The sequence below is a fragment of the Palaemon carinicauda genome, chromosome 14 (genome assembly GCF_036898095.1).
Source record: "Palaemon carinicauda isolate YSFRI2023 chromosome 14, ASM3689809v2, whole genome shotgun sequence".
Classification (NCBI taxonomy): Eukaryota; Metazoa; Arthropoda; class Malacostraca; order Decapoda; family Palaemonidae; genus Palaemon; species Palaemon carinicauda.
In genome coordinates this window covers 45,555,241-45,576,305 of record NC_090738.1, presented here as the reverse complement: position 1 = coordinate 45,576,305, position 21,065 = coordinate 45,555,241, and the positions used below count along the sequence as shown (strand labels likewise).

At 42.3% G+C, this 21,065-nt stretch overlaps 1 protein-coding gene across 1 annotated transcript in view; it reads left to right on the top strand.

The window, feature by feature from the left end:
* The window catches only part of LOC137652750 (protein hobbit-like), a 175,095-nt gene that overhangs the window by 80,653 nt on the left and 73,377 nt on the right, over positions 1-21,065 (top strand). The window contains exon 5 of the mRNA XM_068386156.1: positions 14,978-15,106. Coding sequence (XP_068242257.1) covers positions 14,978-15,106 — 129 coding nt within the window. The remainder of the gene's footprint in view (positions 1-14,977; positions 15,107-21,065) is intronic.

Genomic DNA, 21,065 nt, shown 5'->3' with positions numbered 1-21,065 from the left:
ATTAACGCGCCACATAGCTATCTACACCCTAAACAGAGTTAACACTTCGGTGTGTAGGGGCGGAGAATAGCTGGGAGCCGTTCCACAGCTAATCTCGTTCGTGGCTACTTTTGGTACTCGAGACGTAAACAAACGGGCGTCATTGCTACATGACGTCACGTCCGTCCTCATCCTGAACCCAGTTGCTTGCCGATCACCATGATACAGCAGAGCAGGGTGGGACCTAAAAACTGGACGAAGTAGCAGGGAGGGTCCATCAGGACGCCATGGCTATCTCACCCAAAAATAGATTTTTCGCTTCGCTCAAAATCCGTTTTTTGGGCTCAAGCCATGGCGTCCTGATGGAAGAATACCAGAGAATCAATGTATCGTGGTAGATTTTCCCCTATTGGGTAAGTGCCAAAGGCTTTGAACAAGGTAGCATAGAAATCTTAATAAAAAGAACCGTAGGGAAGAACCTTCCTGCCCCCCTTGGCAGTGAAGTTCCCACGGGCCATTCCGAGATCAAAGTGGTTATCGAAGGGCTATTCACCTTGCTAGAAGAACCTGAAGAACTTGGAGACGAGACTGAATGGTTTGTATTCGTATTTAAACATTCTCGAAGGCAGACAAGTGGTGGTTGGACACTGTATGTAGAGAAGGATAGTTTCGTCTCTAGGGTATGAAGAGTAAGTATTCGTATTGGAATATTACATTGCAAAGGTGAATATATAATAAGGGTTAGGACCTTAGTATCTCCATGAACCATAAGGAAGGGGATAATAAAACTATGACAGGCATGTATTTCATAGTATAAGTAGGAGCGGATTGAGACGCACAAGTAATAAAATAGGAATTTTATTTCACAATTGCAGAAAATTAAATGAATTGCAGTAATAAGTAAAGTTAATTTACAGTAAATTATAATGTACATAGTAATAAAGACTTGCTCTTGAATCTGAAAGGGAATTTCAAATTTATTAGTAGGCACTCGTTCTCAAGGAACGTCAGTCTTTAATTAAAACACATCATGCTCTAGGCATGCGGCACTTGTGTGACGACTATGACATTTCACCTGGGATAAGAACAGTTATAAGAAAGCACTAAGTGTTTTCGACATCACTACGTATCGCTCGAGGGTCAACATAGGCACCCGAAGAGTTAGAGTCCCAAGTAACTCGCTGTTCTATGCAGAGTTAGGTGCAGGTTTCATTACACTACCTGCGGCTACCACAAAATGTTAGACTTTGTGCACTTGTTTCGCATAATGTTTGAAGAAAACACGCGAGGACTTCCAGCCTGTGAAGCTTTTCAGGCTTTCGAAGTCCATACTCTGAAAGAAATTCAGAGACGATGCAACTTTTCTAGGATCGTGACCGGCGGGTGTACTGTCAGGATCCGCTCTGCGAATGAAGTAGGTGATTTTCGCTCTTAATTGTTTCAGTGACAGGTCGCTGCCCGATGTTTCTCCTTTGAAGAGTTGGCCTCCACCAAAGTTCGAAGTTCTGCGAAGATAGACCTTGAGGCTCTCTACTGGGCATAGAGAGGCATCTTCCTTCAGGGGGCATATTCTCCAGGGGCCCCATCTTTTGGTGGGTAATTCGTTTTTGGCGAGAAACGTCGGATCCGGGGAGAGGGTAATGTCTCCTGAATCAGTAAACAGGATGTGACCCTCTTCTCTTGATAATGCCACTATTTCGCTGACTCGGGCTCCTGAAGCAAGAGCAAAGAGAAATATAACTTTCTGAGTCAGATCCTTGAGAGGGCATGAATCATTATCCAAGTTGGAGGCGAATTGGAGCACCTTGTCCAATGACCAGGAGATCGGTTTCGGTGGGGGTGCTGGGCGTAGACGAGCGCATGCTTTCGGCAGTTTATTGAAGATGTCGCTGGACAGATCAATTTGGAAGGCATACAACAGTGGTCTAGTCAAGGCCGATTTGCAAGTAGAGATCGTATTGGCTGCTAATCCCTGTCCATGAAGGTGAATGAAGAAGGACATGCAGAAATCAATGGTGATTTCCTTAGGATTTTTTGCCTTGACGAATGAGACCCATTTTCTCCAAGATGATTCGTATTGCCGTCTTGTGGATTCGGTCTTGTATTCCTCGAGGAAGTCTAGACTTTTCTTCGAGATCCCAAACCTCTTCTTTGCGGCTAGGGAGAGAAAATCATGAGATGAAGGTCCTTGATTTTCGATGATGAAGCGAAGACAGTCGACTTCTGTACTTGTTGGGAGAGAACTGGGCCCGGGAGAGGGATCAGCGTGGGCTGCAGCTCCAGGACCAGGGGGTAACAGTTGCTCCGGGGCCACTTGGGAGCCACTAGGGCCGCTGTCCCTTTGAAGGTTCTCAGCTTGGAGAGGACTTTCAGCAAAAGGTTGGTGGGAGGGAACAGGTAGATCTTGGACCATCTGTTCCAGTCCAGTGACATGGCTTCCACTGCTTCTGCCTTGGGGTCCTCGTACGGGGCCACATACCGAGGAAGTTGATTGTTGTCGCTCGTTGCGAAGAGATCGATCTGAAGTTCTGGGACTTGGTGAGAGATGAAGGAGAATGATCTTGCGTCTAGAGACCATTCCGACTCTATCGGGCTTGTCCTTGATAGAGCGTCCGCCGTCACGTTGCGGAATCCTTGTAGGTGAACTGCAGACAGGTGCCATTTCTTCTTCTCTGCCAGACGGAAGATTGTCAGAAGCACCTGATTTATCTGGGGCGATCTTGAGCCTTGGCGATTGAGACATCGAACTACCACCGAGTTGTCTAGGGTTAGACGAATATGGATCGAGGGAGGCGGGGAGAGTTTCTTCAGAGTTAGAAGGACCGCCATGGCCTCCAAGATGTTGATGTGAAACGTCTTGAATAGGGGAGACCATGTGCCTTGAGCCTGTTTTTGGTGGGAGTGACCTCCCCAACCCTCCAGCGAAGCGTCCGTGTGGATGTTGAGTGATGGAGGTGGGTGTTGAAGAGGAATGGACCTTTTCAGGGCCTTTGCTTCCGACCACGGCTTGAGGAGAAGTCGAAGTCTGTTTGGGAGCCGTCTCTTGAGGTCTCTTCGAGCGATGGATGCAGAACGTCTCCAGACTCCCGCGGCATCCTTTAGCTGTGCACGAAGCACCGGGTTTGTCACTGAGGCGAACTGTAGAGAGCCTAGAACTCGTTCCTGCTGGCGTCTTGAGATTCGCTTGGATTTCAGTAGTCGCTTGACAGACCCTGCTATTTCCTTCCTTTTCTTCTGTGGGATGGAAAGGCGGTGTGACTGAAGGTTCCATTGGATTCCTAACCATTGGAACTTCTGAGCTGGAGAGAGGCGAGATTTCTTCACGTTTATCTTGAATCCCAGGTGTTCTAGGTACTGGGTGACTTTGCTGCAGGATTTTAAACAATCCTCGGGCGATGGAGCCCAGACTAGCCAATCGTCGAGGTAGGCCATCACCTGGACGTCTCGGAGGCGGAGCTGTTGTACTATGGCGTCCGCCAGCTTTGTGAAGATCCGAGGGGCCACATTGAGGCCGAAGGGCATGGCCCTGAAGGCGTAGCTTTTCCTTTGGAGTCGAAATCCTAGGTAGGAGGAAGCGTGATGGTTCATTGGAACGTGCCAGTAGGCATCCGCCAGGTCTATGGAGACCGTGTAAGAACCTCGAGGCAGAAGGGTCCTTATCTGTTGAAGAGTCAGCATCTTGAACTTGTCGTTCGCTATGAACTTGTTGAGGGGGGATAAGTCCAGAATGACTCTGAGTTTGTCGGAGTCTTTCTTGGGGACGCAAAACAGTCTCCCTTGGAACCTGGTGGACTTTACCCTCCTTATCACCTTCTTGTTCAAGAGATCTAGGACATATTCTTCCTGAAGGGGGGTTGATTGTTGGAAGAATTGCTGGAAGGTTGGGGGTGGTTGAGTCCAACTCCAGCCTAGACCCTTCTTGACTATGCTGTGCGCCCAGGGATCGAAGGTCCAACGATCCTGGAATTGGCGGAGTCTTCCTCCCACCGGAAGCACTTCATTGCTTCTGGTGTCCCGAGGGTTTACTGCCTCGGACGCTAGCTCCCCTTCCTCCTCTGCCTCTGGAGGGACGGCGAGATGCATCTCTGCCTGCACCTCTGTTTGAGCCTCTACCTTTGGGACGAAAGGTAGTCGTCTGTTGCTCGAAAGCAGGGGTGAAAACCGGCGACTGTGACAAGACCGGTTGGGTGACCAGCTGAAAGGTCTGCTGTGGCTGAGCAGCCACTTGGGGAGTAGCGGGTCCCAGAAACTGAGAAACTGCCGTCTCTGTTGACGTTGCTGGGGTTTCTGCTTGGAGGATTTCCTCTTAGGTTGAGGTCCGTCGTCCTGGGAGGATTTCCTCTTCTTCGACATGCCCCACTTGTGGAGAAGGTTCCTGTTCTCCGTGGCGGCCTTGTCGGTGATCTCTTTCACGAGGTCAGAGGGAATGAGGTGCTTACCCCAGATGTTGGAGGAAATCAGTCTCCGGGGTTCGTGTTTCACAGTGGCACCTGAGAACACGAATTCTCGACAGGCTCTCCGAGCCTTCATGAAGTGATACAAATCCTTCACCAGGGTTGCCATGTGGGATTTGGCGAGTACCATGTAGTGGTCTTGGACTCTGGTGTCACAAGCCATGATATCAAGTTGTACCTGGTGGGACATGGATGCTGCAAGCCTCTCCTTCGTATCTTGTTCCCGACGAAGGAGGTGGTCGTTGAGTTTCGGGAGGTCTTCGTTAAACTGACGTCCGGCTACGTCAGGATCTAGCTTTCCCACCACGAATGTATGCTGGATATCCTTCCAGTGTCGAGCGTCGGGGGGAGTTACTATGGAGAAGGGTCTGCACTCCTCCAGTGCAGGGCAGGGTTTTCCTTCTTCCACAGCCTTGTGGCACGCAGCGAAGGCCTTTTCCATGAAGGGAAGGACTGCATCGTCGGGTGCGACGTAAGTAGGGTGCTTCTTGCTCAGGGCCGGAAGCTTAGAGCAGGTAAAACCCCTACTTTTAAATGCGGTGGCTAGCATAGCCTGGCCCTTCGAGAGATCGAACACTATCTCCTCCTTGGGTTCGGTCTCTTCTTTAGAGGCAGGTTCAGAACGAAGCCGGACGTAACAGTCCGGGTAAGCCTCAAAGTTCGGGAAGAACTCCACATCTTCCAGGGGGACCGTGCCGATCTTATCGCTGATAAAGATCCTGCCGGTCGCGATAACCATATGCTCCGCATACCTCCAGGGGTTGGCATGTGAGCATGCAGGGAGATCCTTAACCGAGATCTTCTTCGGTTCTTTGGACCCCTTCATGGACCTGATGAACTCGTGAGTTTCTTTAAGCCTGTCGTCCATAATGGCTTTGATCATCCGGAACATCTCTTGGGCGGATGGAATGGGTTCCGGGGTAGCGGAGGTAGACGGGAGAGACACTTCCGTCGGTGTAGGAGTAGGGGCGGTGATGGAAGGCGGAGCGACCTCCTGCTCCGACTCGGTGTATTCCACCTGGTCCTCTTCATCTTCCGCACCTTGGGCCATAAGGGTCTTCTCCGTGCCCTCCGAAATATCCGACATATGTTCGTCGTTCTCGGAATCCAGGTGGCACTCGTGCATGGACTGGGCCATGCCTACGTCTGGTTCCACCGTGATCTGGACAGTGGGGATCAGTTCTTTGGGCACCACAGAATCGGGGGAGGCCTTTGGGAACAGAAGGGACCTCATTTCTTCAGTGGCCAGGTATGGTCCAGTGGCGTTCTTCTGGAAGCCACGCACCCACTTGCGTAGCTTATCCCGAGAAGTGTCCCTGACCTCCGCTGAGGGAGGATTATGAAAGGCATCGACTAGGCGATCCTGGCAGACCATACAGTTCTGCGGGTCCCAGAACTTCAAATCCCCTTTCTTGTTGGCACAAGGGGCGTGGGTCCTACACGCCGTATGCCCGTAGAAGTGCGGGCGTTTCACGGCGCAGAAGTCGTGATCACATTTCATCTGCTCCTCCTGTAAAAGAAAGAGAATATGAGTATGGGGGGGTCATAAGAATGACTCTTAAACTAAAGTTAATATTAATCATTAATTTAAACTGGACAATCCGAAGTGACCGAAGGCACAGGATAGAATTCAATATAGAAAGTCCGTAGGGCAGATAGAATTCTATTGGGAATTGTCAAGGATATAAGGTTGGGACTGAGGCCACTCAGTTCCAGAATAGGGGACTAAAAGATCCCATAGGGTAACGGTTTCCGGCAACCAGCCGTGCTAAGATACACACAGCATGCTGGAAATCTGTGATATGCAAGAAGACAGCATGATTACCAATAGAACGGTAATAAGATACCGATCCATTTACGTAAACAAGTCATCTGGTTGCAGTGTAGGGCTATCAATATCAGATGATAGCTAGTAGAAGGGGGTGCAAGTCGCCTTGACGCCTCCGGAAGGTTCCGGCAGACCTCCGGCACGCCGGAGGCCGCTCCAGCAGAGTTTCTGGCATTAGGACAGACAATATAGAAGTCAAGAGTAATACCAGGGTGGCGGCCGCCGGCACAGCGGCGGCACGCCGGCGGAGGAAGCGGCGGCTCCGGCAGCCGGAGGTTGCCGGCTTGGTGACAGGAACAAGGATGGTTATAGCAGAACCGGACTGCCGGCGGCGGATGCCGGCACTCCGGGGGCTGGCCGGCGGGCGGACGACCAAGCTATGAGGAAGGAGGGAGAGCCATCGGCTGGAAGCCGGCGGCAGGCGGCTGTCCCCCGGCACACGGAGGACTGGCGGCCGAGAGGTTAAGGGATGAGTCACCAAGGTAGGAGGTGGGTATCACCGACAGTGGAGGCGGCAAGGGACCAGCACCCGGATAGTGAAAGAGACAGAAGGAGGGATGTAGGGGTCCGGCCACGGACCCCCAGACATCCCACCTGAGTGGGTGTACCCATGATAGAGGCTGACCCTATCACCCAGAAGCAGGGGCCGCAGAGGACCGGGAGCTAAGGTAGCCCAAGGGAGGGCTAGGGGACACCCAAGAGCGGTGGGGGGAAAACCCCTGCATACAGAACGCATCCAGTGGCTAACCCCATAGGACACTATGAAGGGTATATGTACCAGAGCGGACTGCACACAGAAGCTCAAGGTAGCCCTATCACTCCACCCTAAGGAGGAGTTGTAGGACAGGGGACAGATGGGTATAGACTAACCTAAGTATAGGCTAGGCCATACAAGAGATAGGTGGGGAGGGGAGAAGATAAGGGTCTTCCGTGGAGGGGGTTCTGTACCAGAGCGGCCACTGAGGAAGGGAGGACACTCCCTAGCCTAAGGTAAGGCAGCTTGACTGAAAACGGTGCATGGGTATCGTTTCAGCAAGGAACAGAACTAACCCCTCCAAAACCTAACCTAGAGCAGGGATGTACGTCCTGAACTAGGAAGGATGGAAGACGTATCGCTATTGCAGGAAAGGTCGGAGACCTAGCCCCAGCAATAGAGGAAGGACTAGCCGTTCCTCACTCTCGGACGCAACCCTAAGGGGGGATCATTCCCTTAGGGAGGACAGAGAGGCGATAATATACTCTGATATGAGCTTGATCCCCTTACGTGGTAGGGGGAGCAAGGCTACACAGAGGGGATGCCCTAAGGCAGGGGATGAAGGAAGCATATAGGGGTCCTACTTGTAGGTTAGGTTAGAAAGACACACTATCTAACCTGTCCCCTATATGGTCCCTGAAGGCGAAAACACTTGCATCACAGTCAAAAGTATTGTAAAATAATGCCACTATCTTCATAAGTTAGCCTAGGATCACTGAAAAATATCATGCATGAACACTGATATAGACGCTCTGGCCTGGGGGCTATAGTAGCCAACTGGTATGGGGTCAATCGATGACCGATAAAAAAGCGTCAAAACACGATATAAAAAGTTCCTAGCTATGAAGACTAAATAAACTAATAGTATCGATTAGTTAATAAGGCCGGAAAACGTTGTTGAGGCTAACTAAATAAGGCATGCAGAACAACAATGACGCCATAAAATGGCGGGTCCGGTAGAGGCACAGCTCTGCCACAAAACATCAATTATCTCGAAAAGTAAAATTTACTTTACGGTCAGAGCTTAATTAAACAATACTGGAACCTTGTACTCAACTTTCCAGAAGAAGGCGAGGCCGAAGGTAGCGACATGACGAAGATGCAGTTAGATAAAAAGAGCGTAGGGAAAATCCGTCTAAGATAGGCGAGCTACTAGCAGAAGGATGAGGACGGACGTGACGTCATTTAGCAATGGCGCCCGTTTGTTTACGTCTCGAGTACCAAAAGTAGCCACGAACGAGATTAGCTGTGGAACGGCTCCCAGCTATTCTCCGCCCCTACACACCGAAGTGTTAACTCTGTTTAGGGTGTAGATAGCTATGTGGCGCGTTAATACATGCGTCCCCTGTTGATATACGATGTCTTAAATGGGAAACCTTTAGGATACTCGCTCCAGAAGTTAGAATTCTGTGATAACCTGTGGTTAAATTCTCTGGGAATATCTTAGTAGGTATATACCCAAGGAAGCTACCAAAAAGGAACCTTCCATCAGGACGCCATGGCTTGAGCCCAAAAATATATTTATATATATATATATATATATATATATATATATATATATATATATATATATATTATCATATATATATGTATATATATCATATATATATATCATATATATACAGTGAACCCTCGCTACTTCGCGGTTCGACAATCGCGGATTCACCACTTCGCGGGGTTTTCCCATAACCCATATATATATACATATCGCGGATTTTCCGGAAAATTCGAAAATACCGCGAAATCTGAAGATAACCAAATACGATATTTTGTTACCTGTAATTCCATTAATACTGTAATTAGTAATATCTGCTCTTACTGATTGTTCATTGCATTACATATGATATATAATTCAGCACAGAAAGAAATAAAACACGAAAAGAGAATGTGATCATACGATAATTCAGTACGTAGTAAAATTAAATCGAACATGAAACGCAAATCAGATGCAGTCATACCATATTAGAATGGTGTGTACTGTAATGGATGTGCTTCTTTTCCATGAATCTTTTGTATGTATACGTACGTAGTACAGTACTGCATCCAATAATATTCTTTGTTGCAAAAATCACATTTCGAATAAGTACTGTAAGCGTACGAGAGAGAGAGAGAGAGAGAGAGAGAGAGAGAGAGAGAGGCGTAAAATAGCGTACGTACGTAAATTTTTATTATTATTGTTATTATTATTATTATTGTTGTTGTTGTTAATAAAATTATTATTGTTATTATTATTAATCATTATTATTATTATTATTACTGTACTGTACAGTATTATTATCATTATTTATTATTATTACGGTACCCTTGTACTTAATCTACGTACGTTCAGTATGCGCGGGGCATCTTCTATGAGTAACCAACGCACCATGTACTGTAAGACGGGTTGTGATTGGTTCAAGCGCTGACAGATGACGAATCAAAACTCAAGTTTTGTTATCTAGCCTGTGATTGGTGTTTTGCCCGCATCTTCAACTTCCAGCATCACAGTTCTCGCGGGTCTGCATCGTTCACTTTCTCTTTCCGCGTATTGCTGAGTAGACGTTCTTAAGTTTGTGAAGTTTAATCTGTGCTGTGTGCGACTGTTTTAAGTTGAACTTTTTGTTGAACTTTCTGTTACAATGGCTCCCAAGCGTTCTGCTTCTAGTAAGGCTGGTAGTGAGCCTAAACGCCACCGAAGAATGATGATGATAGCTGAGAAGGTTACGCTTCTCGACATGTTAAAAGATGGTAGAAGTTACGCGGCCGCCGGCCGCCATTTTGGCATCAACGAATCCACCGTTCGCTACATCAGGAAGGACGAGGCGAACATTAGAAAGACTGCTGCAATCACCTTTAGCAGATCAGCGAAGCGAGTCGTTACAACGCGTAATAAAACGATCGTACGCATGGAAGGTGCTTTAGCTGTGTGGATTGCCGACTGTCGGAAGAAGAACATAGCGTTGGATACGAACACCATCCGAACAAAGGCTTTGAGCTTGTATGAGAATTTTGCGGCAAAGGAACCTCATGACGACGATGGCGACCATGCTGAAGAAGATGATGATGTAGATGATCCTCAACCAGGGACCTCCACTGATTCCCAGCGTCAGAAACAACGTTTTTCCGCCAGCAAAGGATGGTTCGCGAAGTTTCAGAAACGCTTCGCCCTGAAAAGCGTTTCCCTGCATGGGGAGTCTGCTTCCGCTGACACTGCCGCTGCTGAAACTTACGTGAACCAGACTTTCAAGAACATTATCGCTGAAGGTGGATACAAGCCGGAACAAGTGTTTAATATGGATGAAACCGGCTTGTTTTGGAAGAGAATGCCGTCGCGAACTTTCCTGTTCAAAGAGGAAGCCAAAGCCTCTGGCTTTAAGGCATTCAAGGATCGCGTTACCCTCGTGATGTGTGGCAATGCTGCTGGATTTTTGTTAAAGCCGGGGCTTATTTATAAGTCGAAAAATCCTCGCGCTTTGAAAAACAAAAATAAGAATCTCCTTCCCGTGTACTGGATGCATAATCAAAAAGCATGGATTACGAAGATGCTGACCTCCAACTGGTTCCACCAGTGTTTCATCCCGCAAGTCCATGAATATCTCTTAGAGAAGGGCTTGCCATTCAAGATCCTTCTTATGGATAACGCTGGTGGACACGCAACTGACCTGTCGCGTGAGGGCGTTCAGGTTGAGTTCCTGCCACCCAACACCACGTCATTAATTCAACCAATGGACCAGGGGGTTATCAGGGCGTTCAAGGCCCTCTACACGAAGAATACCTTGGCGGACCTCGTTGCGTGTGTGGATGCTGCCCAAGATGACGAGGATGAAGACTTCAACTTGAAGGCGTACTGGCGGCAGTACACCATAGCCACGTGCCTGCAGAATATTCAAAAGGCACTTCAAGAGATGAAACCTGCAACCGTAAATGCGAGCTGGAAGAAGCTGTGGCCCGATATTGTTTACGACGACAAGGGATTTACTCCGTCGGAAATCCAACACTCTGCAATACGGAAATCTGTGCAGTTGGCTGCCATAATTGGGGGTGACGGGTTTGGCGACATGACGACTGAAGACGTCGACGAGTTGTTGGACTGCCATTCCCAGCCCCTAACTGACGCAGACCTCGAAGACCTGACGAAATCGGCAAGTGAGGAAGAGAGTGAGGGTACCCAGGAAGAGACCCAAGAAAATGTAGAAGAAACGGGCTTAACATTAGAACGGCTCGCCAAGTTCTGCAACCATATGAAGGAGGCGAAAGAAATGTTGCAAGAGTGGGACGAGGATATGGTTCGCTCGATGCAATTCTGCAACAAGGTCGATGACATCACGACTCCCTACAGGATGCTCTTGGATCGAAAAAAGAAGCAGCGGCAACAACTTCCGATCACAATGTTTTTTCAGCCTCGCAAAAAAGAGCCAGTTCCTCCTGCTAGTACGCCTTCGGAAGAAATTGAAGAAGTTGAAGAGGTGTCCCAGGAAAAGACACCTCCGTCTGAAGAGACGTAAAATACTATCATTGACTGCACAGTAGAACACATCATCAGCTTCATCATCATCATTTCTACTGTGCAGCAAATTCATCGCCATCGTCATTCAAGTTTTTCTGGAACTTCTTTCGTGGTGAGTACAGTAACAATCTTTATTTTTTACTTTAACCTGTTTTATAGTTTAGTACTGTACGTACTGTATGCATTAAGTTAAAGGGAAGGTTTTAAAAGTCTACATGTTGTAACCTATCATATTTTTTTTGTTTAAAATTTACATTTACGTACGTAAAACAATCTCTCTCTCTCTCTCTCTCTCTCTCTCTCTCTCTCTCTCTCTCTCTCTCTCTCTCTCTCTCTCTCTCTCTCTCAAATTGTTTTCCTGCTTTGCTACGTACAAGTACTGTATAATTTATATTTGTAAGGTAACATATTTTGTAAATGCTTTGTACTGTAAATACTGTATGTACTGTATCATTATTTATCACTATCATCATGCGTGTTAAATGCCTTGTTTGTTCTGAGCGTGGTTGTTTACTGAGCGTACACGCCGTCGTTTCAGGCGGCGTCATAAAGAAAAAGATTTCATTTGGAAGTCCTAAGAAAAATACGTAAACTAAAACATTGGTAATAAAAAAATCAACATACAGTACTGAATCAATATAATCGATGCAAAAACTAACCATACGTACATATATGTGTACACTAAATGAGTTTGCTTCTTCATTATGATCAGAGATGAACGTAAACAAAACATTGGTTGCCATTTTTTATCGTGCTTTTTAGGTGTTTAGGAAACACATGATATAAAATCGCCTTTAATATTTGTGCCTGTTTTAGTTTAGGGTGCTGTAGTACATGCATTAAGTGTTCTGTACATTACAGGGTGTAAAGGGTGGTTTGTTAACAGTACTACGTACAAGGGAAGGTTTTAAAAGTCCGAATATACATGTTAAATAAATAGGTAAATATGCTGTCACTACTTCGCGGATTTTCACCTATCGCGCCCGCGTCTGGAACCTATCTACCGCGATAAACGAGGGTTCACTGTATGTATATATATCATATGTACGTATGTATATGCATATATATATATATATATATATATATATGTATGTATGTATATATATATATATATATATATATATATATATATATATATATATATATATATATATATTTATATATAGATATTTATATGTGTATAAATATATACAGAGATGCCTCGCAACATGAAATTAATTGGTCCCATAAGGGCTTTTGCGTAATTAAATTTAGAAAAAAACACGATGTGAAGTAAAAAAAAAAAACACAAGATTAGAAAAAGGCAGAAAAATAAGAAAAAGAAATTTAATTTTAAGTCTATCGTAATGTAAAGTGTTAGTCTTTCCTGCCATTTGTTAATGTGTTCCCTAAAATTAAGTGTTAATGTTTTCTGTCATTTATTAATCTGTAATTTTGAAAATTTTATTTTAATAATTCTAAAAACCATTATCGATAATTATTTTAATTCTAAATTAAGATTATTATTATTATTGAAATTACTAGACTTGTTTTAATAATTGCAATTTCAATAATAAATATAATTATAATTGATGTTGATAATTTTGAAAATATTTGAACTTATTATTTAAATCATTTGGATTATACCAACAATTTGAATAATGATGATAACTTCAATAGAATTATTAAAGTTATTAAATTTATTGTGAGAGCTGTAAAAATATTTATGTACTGTATATATAATACTGTATACAGTATATATATATATATATATATATATATATATATATATATATATATATATATATATATATCCATTGGAAATCTGTGCCATGTGTTTGCTATTTTGTATGTAAAGAAATTACAGAAATTTAATAATAAAATTTGTCCTGCTTGTGATATCAAGGAAAATGGAATACTAACACTTCAAAACTGAAATACTTGTACATGTAACTGCTGGCGGTCCTTGCCATTGTTTTATTATCTTATTAGGGCCATATATATTTTGAAAAGAAAGAAGTGGGGAAGTTTTACTTAATTTTTGTTTGAAACATTGATAAACCAAACTTCTGGAAATGAAGTAATATTAACGTAAGCTTAGTATAAAAATAGATTTTATTATTAATAAACTGTTATTTGTGTTACCTGATTAATTAGAAAAAATGATTTATCTTGTGACAATTACTATAATCATTACTAATTGTTACATTTAATCTTCCTGAAACTCATTGTCGTTCCTCCTCTAGTAGGGACATATTTGACCTTGAATTTGAAGTAAAAATCTATTCTCTCTATCTGTACATATGATCCTTTGTGTAGCACTCCCAATAAATGATGTTTTATGTGAACTTATGGCTGCCTTTATCTTAGTCATTAACTTTCCTCTGGTTGGTGATATCAGTGATATTACCCTGAGTAGTTCTCTCTGTTTGTCTTTTTTTTTTTTTTTTTTTTGGTAGTTTTTCTTGTACAAGTTTTTAAGGCCTGTTGTTTGCCCTGCCGGAAGTCAGGAAAACCTAAAAGTTTTAGGCATTGCCCTACATGTGATTCAAGGCAAACCTCAAAGCCTATAAAGCATAGGTTCATTAGACAGGTCTCTCTCTCTTTTTTTTTTTTTTTTTTTTGTGTGTGTGTGGACGGATGCTTGTTTTTAAATTTGAGTAATTGCAAGTTTCAGTGGCTATTATATTTGATCATGTGCCCTCAACTGCTACTATTACCAGTACTGGTTACTCCACTTTTGACATTTATTGTGCTGATCTATTGAGATGCCCTCAAGATCATAGAATTTCCTAAGATTGTACCAGTGTTTTTCAAGGAAACTTATGCTTCCTTGACATCCTTCTTACCAGACCTGTCAGTAACTTTTGTATCTCACCTGTTACAGATAGCTGTGACTCCTCATTCCCAAGTGTTTATGACATGGATATACCTAGTGGCATACTTTATGTGTATCTGGTAATATACGCACCACTAACCGTTTTTGGGCCTTATATGTGATAACAGACTTATGGTTTTTCTTCAGCTCATTTTCGTGACACGTGGGTTGCTAATCTTATTCCTTTCTCACCTACACCTGTTGGTATATGTCCTGCTTCCTTTTCATGCTGCTTTCCTGGTACTTCAGAGGATTACCATCTTCTTCTTCCTGGTCTGGAGTAAAAAAAATCATGTAGCAAGAAGTTTTTCCCCTTAAGTAGCCTTCCTGGCTATTGTAAATTCATGGTTTTCCAATAAAAATACTGTACATTGAAATTTTCAAGATAGTGTATTTCTTTTATAACATAAGCCAATTGAACCACAGGAAGGGCCCATCTCCTTATCCCTCCATTCTTGCAATGTGCACAGACAATATTGGGAATTACTTCATTGCTACCAAAGGTACTATGAATCCTGGGTTGCATACCCAGTAGGGTATACAGCCCAGTAGTGTCTGAAGATTACACTAACGTAATGTGAATTTAAATTAATGTTTTTATTTCTTTCTCTGCTTTCAGTTTTTTGGCATACATATTGTTAGTGTAAGTGTGGTATACCTGAGGGAAAAGTGGCCAGAATGTCTTCTGCATGCTTCTGCTGAAAAGATCACTATTGAGGGAGCCACACTAAACCAGTCCAATATTGCTGTAAGTTATCCTATTCATTGTTTGTTTTATTGCTAAGAATTTATTTAAGTGGAATGTTGACCTATTGTTGAGTGTATGGGTCATTTCAAATTTTCTTTAGACAGTAATTTGGTATTGAAGACGTGAGAAACTTTGCAAAACTTTGAATTGGAAATTAAAGTTTCAGTTGAATGGTCTTATTACTGAATGTATATTAGTACTGTATGTGTTTTTTAGTATGATGGAATCATTACCTTCATTATCCATTCTTTTCATCTTAATAATTTACTGTGAAGGTAATCTTGAGGGATGCTGATTAACATCATAAAGGGATAACCAATGGGTACTAAATGAATATGTTTCATAAGCCTATTGTGCATTTGCTACTCTTTTTACTACCATTTTAGATTTGAATGTCTGTATAGATATGATTGAAAGTACTCTACAATGCATATTGGTTTCACAGTGAAATACTGGTACGTACATAGAGACGTAATTTAGCAATTGTAACTTTCCATTTCAATAATTTTGTTTGATGTTTCATTCTGGTCCCTGGTAAGCTGATAGTTACAAGTACCTTAGTTGCTGGTCATTTTCAAATGACTGCTGTGTGTTTTGCTACTAACTGTAATTTTGTCCTTATATGTGTAATACTGTTGTAATGTTTATTTATTCAAAATGCATACACCATATTGTGGAGTGAGCATTCTCTTATTTGCTTTTAATCCCTTCTTACTTATTTTTCATTGATTTATGATAATCTTAACCAATTAATGAGCAGTGCACTAAAAGGTTAGTCTATTTGATATTTGGCTAACTTTAAATTGGTGTAAAGTACATGAAATTACACTTATTGGTTGCTTTATTCTGTTTTATTGCAGAGTTCTGTTAATGTAAAAGCAAAGGCTGCTGCTAAATTAGCAACAAATTTATCGCCACTTCACCTTAAACTCCCCATAACAACGGAATTTTAATAAGATTTATTTCTGTACTAACCTGATGTTCATATTGCTTATTCCCTAAAATAAAAACATTCCCATTTACTCTCCTTTCAATAGGTAGATATTATTAGTAAAGTACAATCAGCCTGCGCTGTATGTGAGTTTCTACTTTGCAATTTCACTTACACTTAGTAAATACAAATTCTCATATTCACAATAAAAACTCGCAGCACGATGATTTCAAATAGCCCGGTCTCCTTTACACTGGGCATGCTTTGTGCCACTTCTCTCTCCCTTCACCCAGCTTGTCCCAGCTCTCACTGTACACTTTATATCCATTTACCGAGGTAAGAAATTACAGTTATATTTGGAATAAACCTGATTTTTATTAAACTGGTGTTTCGCTTAACTGTATCCAATAATAATGCATGTATTCACAATTAATATTTGTAAATAAAATCATAGCAAATTATAATCTTTTCCATTGTTTACGTTTATACTTTCCAAATTTCCTAAAACAAGCAATTATTACTGATATTTATGTTTTCAGTTTATACAATAAGCTGTATTTCTGTTTTAAGAAAGTATTAAAATGAAACACAATTTCTGAAATTTAACCCAATGTTTACGTAATAATTCACTCAAATGTTTACCTATCAGCAACCACCATCTACTGCCATGTCTTGGTAAAAACTGTGAACAACAGCCTGGGTACCATAAATAAATAAATATCAAATTACTGGTAAATATTATGATTTTACTTAAATATGAAACTATATACATTGGAACCTCTACACACGAACGTATCTACATCCGAATTTTCCAACATCCGAAGTAAAATCCGAGCAAATTTTTTACTCTAAACCCGAATTTTATTTCGACACACGAAGTAAGCAATTTTCGTCGTACCGGTTGTATGGTTGTATCCGAATTTTTCTACACGAAGTACAATTCGAACATGTTCCTACTCTACACCCGAATGTTTTTTTCGACACCCGAAGTAAACAATACTCGTACGCGTAGTCGGTGCTCATAGCGCCTGAAGTGTTTTTTATTTCCGCCGATAGAAGGCAGCACTTCGACCTCGGAGGGACCCTCAATTAGCGCGGCTTGGGTCAGTCCTCTGTTCTCGTTGGCTTCTTGCGGTTATGCTCTGTGCGTTCTGCTATTAACTTTGTTTTAATCGTGATTTTTTACGTGCATCCTTTAACGGTAATTTACGTAAAGTATGGGTCCTAAAAGGCTTAATTTTGCCAGTGGTAGTGGTAGTGGTGAGAAAAGGAAGAAGGAAATGCTTTCTTTAGACGTTAAGCAGGAAATTATTGAAAATTATTGAACTTGCTAAACAGTATGGCCGTAATATGTCGAAGATCTCGACAATCCTTAAACAGAAGGAAGCTATTAAAGCAGTGAAACCTTCTAAGGGGATCACCATAATTTCAAAACGCCGTAGCCCTATCATAGAAGAGATGGAACGACTTCTGCTAGTGTGGATCAAGGACAGAGAGATCGTTGGCGACACCATCACCGAGACCGTCATCTGCGAGAAGGCGCACGCCATCTTTACGGACTTGAAGGAGGAGAGCTCTGGGGGTGATGCTGGGGAGATTTCAACCGAGCCTTCCTCAGATGATTTCAAGGCATCTCGTGGCTGGTTCGAGAAATTTAAGAAACGGTCCGGGATTCATTCAGTTGTTCGCCACGGAGAGGCTGCTAGTGCGGACACAAAGGCTGCAGCTGACTTTGTCAAGAACTTCGAAAGGATCGTGCAGAAAGAAGGCTATGTAGAGCAGCAAGTGTTTAATTGTGATGAAACCGGGCTGTTTTGGAAGAAGATGCCGAGTCGAACCTACATCACCGCCGAAGAGAAGAAATTGCCTGGGCATAAGCCAATGAAGGATCAGTTGACTCTTGCCCTATGTGCCAACGCTAGCGGGGACTTTAAAGTCAAGCCCTTACTGGTTTACTATTCAGAGAACCCTAGGGCCTTTAAGGCACACAACATCGATAAGGACCAGCTTCATGTTTTCTGGCGATCCAACTCGAAGGCCTGGGTCACAAGGCAATTCTTTGTGCAATGGGTTAACCAAGTTTTCGGCCCTTCTGTGAAGAAGTATCTTCATGAACAGAAATTGCCTTTAAAGTGCCTGCTATGCCTTGACAATGCACCCGCTCCCCCCCCCCCCCCGGACTTGAAGATGATATCTTCGATGAATTTAAGTTCATAAAGGTGCTGTATCTTCCACCGAATACCACCTCTATCCTCCAGCCCATGGACCAGACCAGCAAGTCATCTCTAATTTTAAGAAGCTGTACACCAAGCACTTATTTAAGCAGTGCTTTAATGTCACGCAAAGCACCAACTTAACTTTGCGTGAATTTTGGAGGAGCCACTTCAACATCGTGCACTGCTTGAAGATCATAGATCAGGCTTGGGTGGGATTAACTCGACGGACCCTCAATTCTGCCTGGAAGAAGCTGTGGCCTGATGCAGTTTCTTCTCGAGATTTTGAAGGTTTTGACCCCGAACCTGATCCCGTGGTGGGTGCAGCGGAAGCCGTTGAGGAAATCGTCTCCCTTGGCAAGTCCATGGGTCTGGAGGTCGACGCAGATGACGTTACAGAACTCGTCGCCGAACATCACGACGAACTTACCACGGATGAGCTCAAGGAACTCCATGCTATGTCTGAGCACATGAGTGATGACGAGGAAGGGAGCGAGGAGGTAGAACATATGTTAGGTTAGGCGCATATAAAAGAGGTGTTAGGAAAATATCAAGACGTGGTCGACTTCATCGACAAATACCACCCCAAAAAATTGCAGATTTGTTGTGTAGTTTCTCAATTCGATGATGTTTCCCTAACTCACTTTCGAAACATTCTGAAAAGCCGTACCAAGCAATTATCTATCGATAATTTCTTTAAAAAGCTGCGAAGCGAACTCGTGATGAAGAGGATGTAAGTGATTCGAAGAAAACGGCAAAGAGTGAAGCGGAAGAAAGTGAAACAAAGAAAACGGCAAAGAGTGAAGCGAAAGAAATTCAGTCAATTTTAAGTGTAGAGAGTGAAAGTGATTAAAATTACGTATCATCAAAAAGAAAAAAAGGAAATGTAAAAAAAATATAAAATATAAAAATAAAAAAAAAAATAAGCTAAGTTATGTTAAAGTTCACTTAGTGTAAGTTAGAATAAGTTATGGTAGTGTACGTTTATCGTAGTTAACCTCTCTACCTCCTCGCCGCCCGTCCGTCTCCTCTCTGCGTAGCAAGACTAACAACACCTGCGCTGGAGTTTCTAAGGTAAAGTGACGCTAAAAACCCGTTTCTTATTTATCATTTTTTGCTAATTCTTCTTATTTACATGTCTATTATCTAATTTAGTGTGCATTATTTTCATGGGAAATTATGTGTAGTAGTTTATTAAGAAGTTATCATAGGTTTTTGGGATCAACCACAGATTAATCCTATTTCAATGTATTCTTATGGGAAAATTCGTTTCTACATCCGAACATTTTCTACATCCGAAGTTGGTTCTGGAACGGATTAAATTCGTATGTAGAGGTACCACTGTACTGTTATTAAAATGGGTATATTATATGATTGTAAGTCAATCCTTCCAAACTACTACCCTATTAATGAACAATATGCAAATAGCATACATGTTAACCGGAGTTTCATTTATGTTACGGATGCATGATACTTTATAGTTTTTAGCTCTGTGGGTGCTTGACTATAAACTTAAGAAATTATTTACATGGTTTTATAACAAAACTTTATTCCCAGTTTTTAGACACTTCGTAATGTTATCTTCTAAATTTAGCATTTACACTTAGTTATGCGATTTGCACATTCATAGGTTCCCACTAAATTTCCTTTTTGTTTCCTAGATACGGACAGTTTTCCCTGATTACAGACAAAATAGTAGCTATGAATATTGTTTGTTTTCTTGCCATCATTTACAGCTCGTTAGTTTATATTTGGCTGTATATATTCTTGATGATCTTTTCTCCATAGTGAATAGGGGTGCAATGTAAAATGTCAGTCTTATGCTACTTTGTTTACTATCGTACAATGATCGAAATACATACTTTGTTTTCTATCGTACGATGATCGAAATACATACTTTGTTTTCTATCGTACGATGATCGAAATACATACTTTGTTTTCTATCGTACGATGATCGAAATACATACTTTGTTTTCTATCGTACGATGATCGAAATACATACTTTGTTTTCTATCGTACGATGATCGAAATACATACTTTGTTTTCTATCGTACGATGATCGAAATACATACTTTGTTTTCTATCGTACGATGATCGAAATACATACTTTGTTTTCTATCGTACGATGATCGAAATACATACTTTGTTTTCTATCGTAGGATGATCGAAATACAAGCAACATAGCTGATACCCGGTTCATTTGATAACAAAACAGCTATTTTTGGTTCTTTTGTTATTGGGGCTGTATGTGTTTACTCAATGGTTATAATGCTACTAACGATACCTTTATCATTAAATTGTGATTTTCTAACCCATTAGTAGAAGATAGGATAAATATTATTACCGGGTTACTGTAGATGTTGGATTCCCTACAGTACTGAGCGAGAGATGACACAGACGCATCAGGAATTGCATCATACCAAAAGATTGCTGTGTTGAACTCCATACGAAAATAGTTAGTGGTCGTTGTATAAAATGTGTACACTTAGTGAATCTTAAATTGTATACATATTATACTGTACAGAATTACAGTAATGTTGTTTATCGTAAATGTAGGTTTCGTGTGTGGTCAGTCAAGTCGTCCAAACAAAAACATCCAACACTCACAGTACAGTTGAGCTTTACTCTAGTGGTAGTAGTATATTACAGAAATATATAGTACAGTGCAGTACTTGTAGATAAGGACAATTATACTTTGATAGAAACCAAGTAAAAGCAATATTAGGTATATAGTACTTAATGTGTTAATTATCCGAGCTTAGGCAAGGGGCAGTGAGATGTTCAGTCCTCTCTTGGACTGCCATCCACATACCAG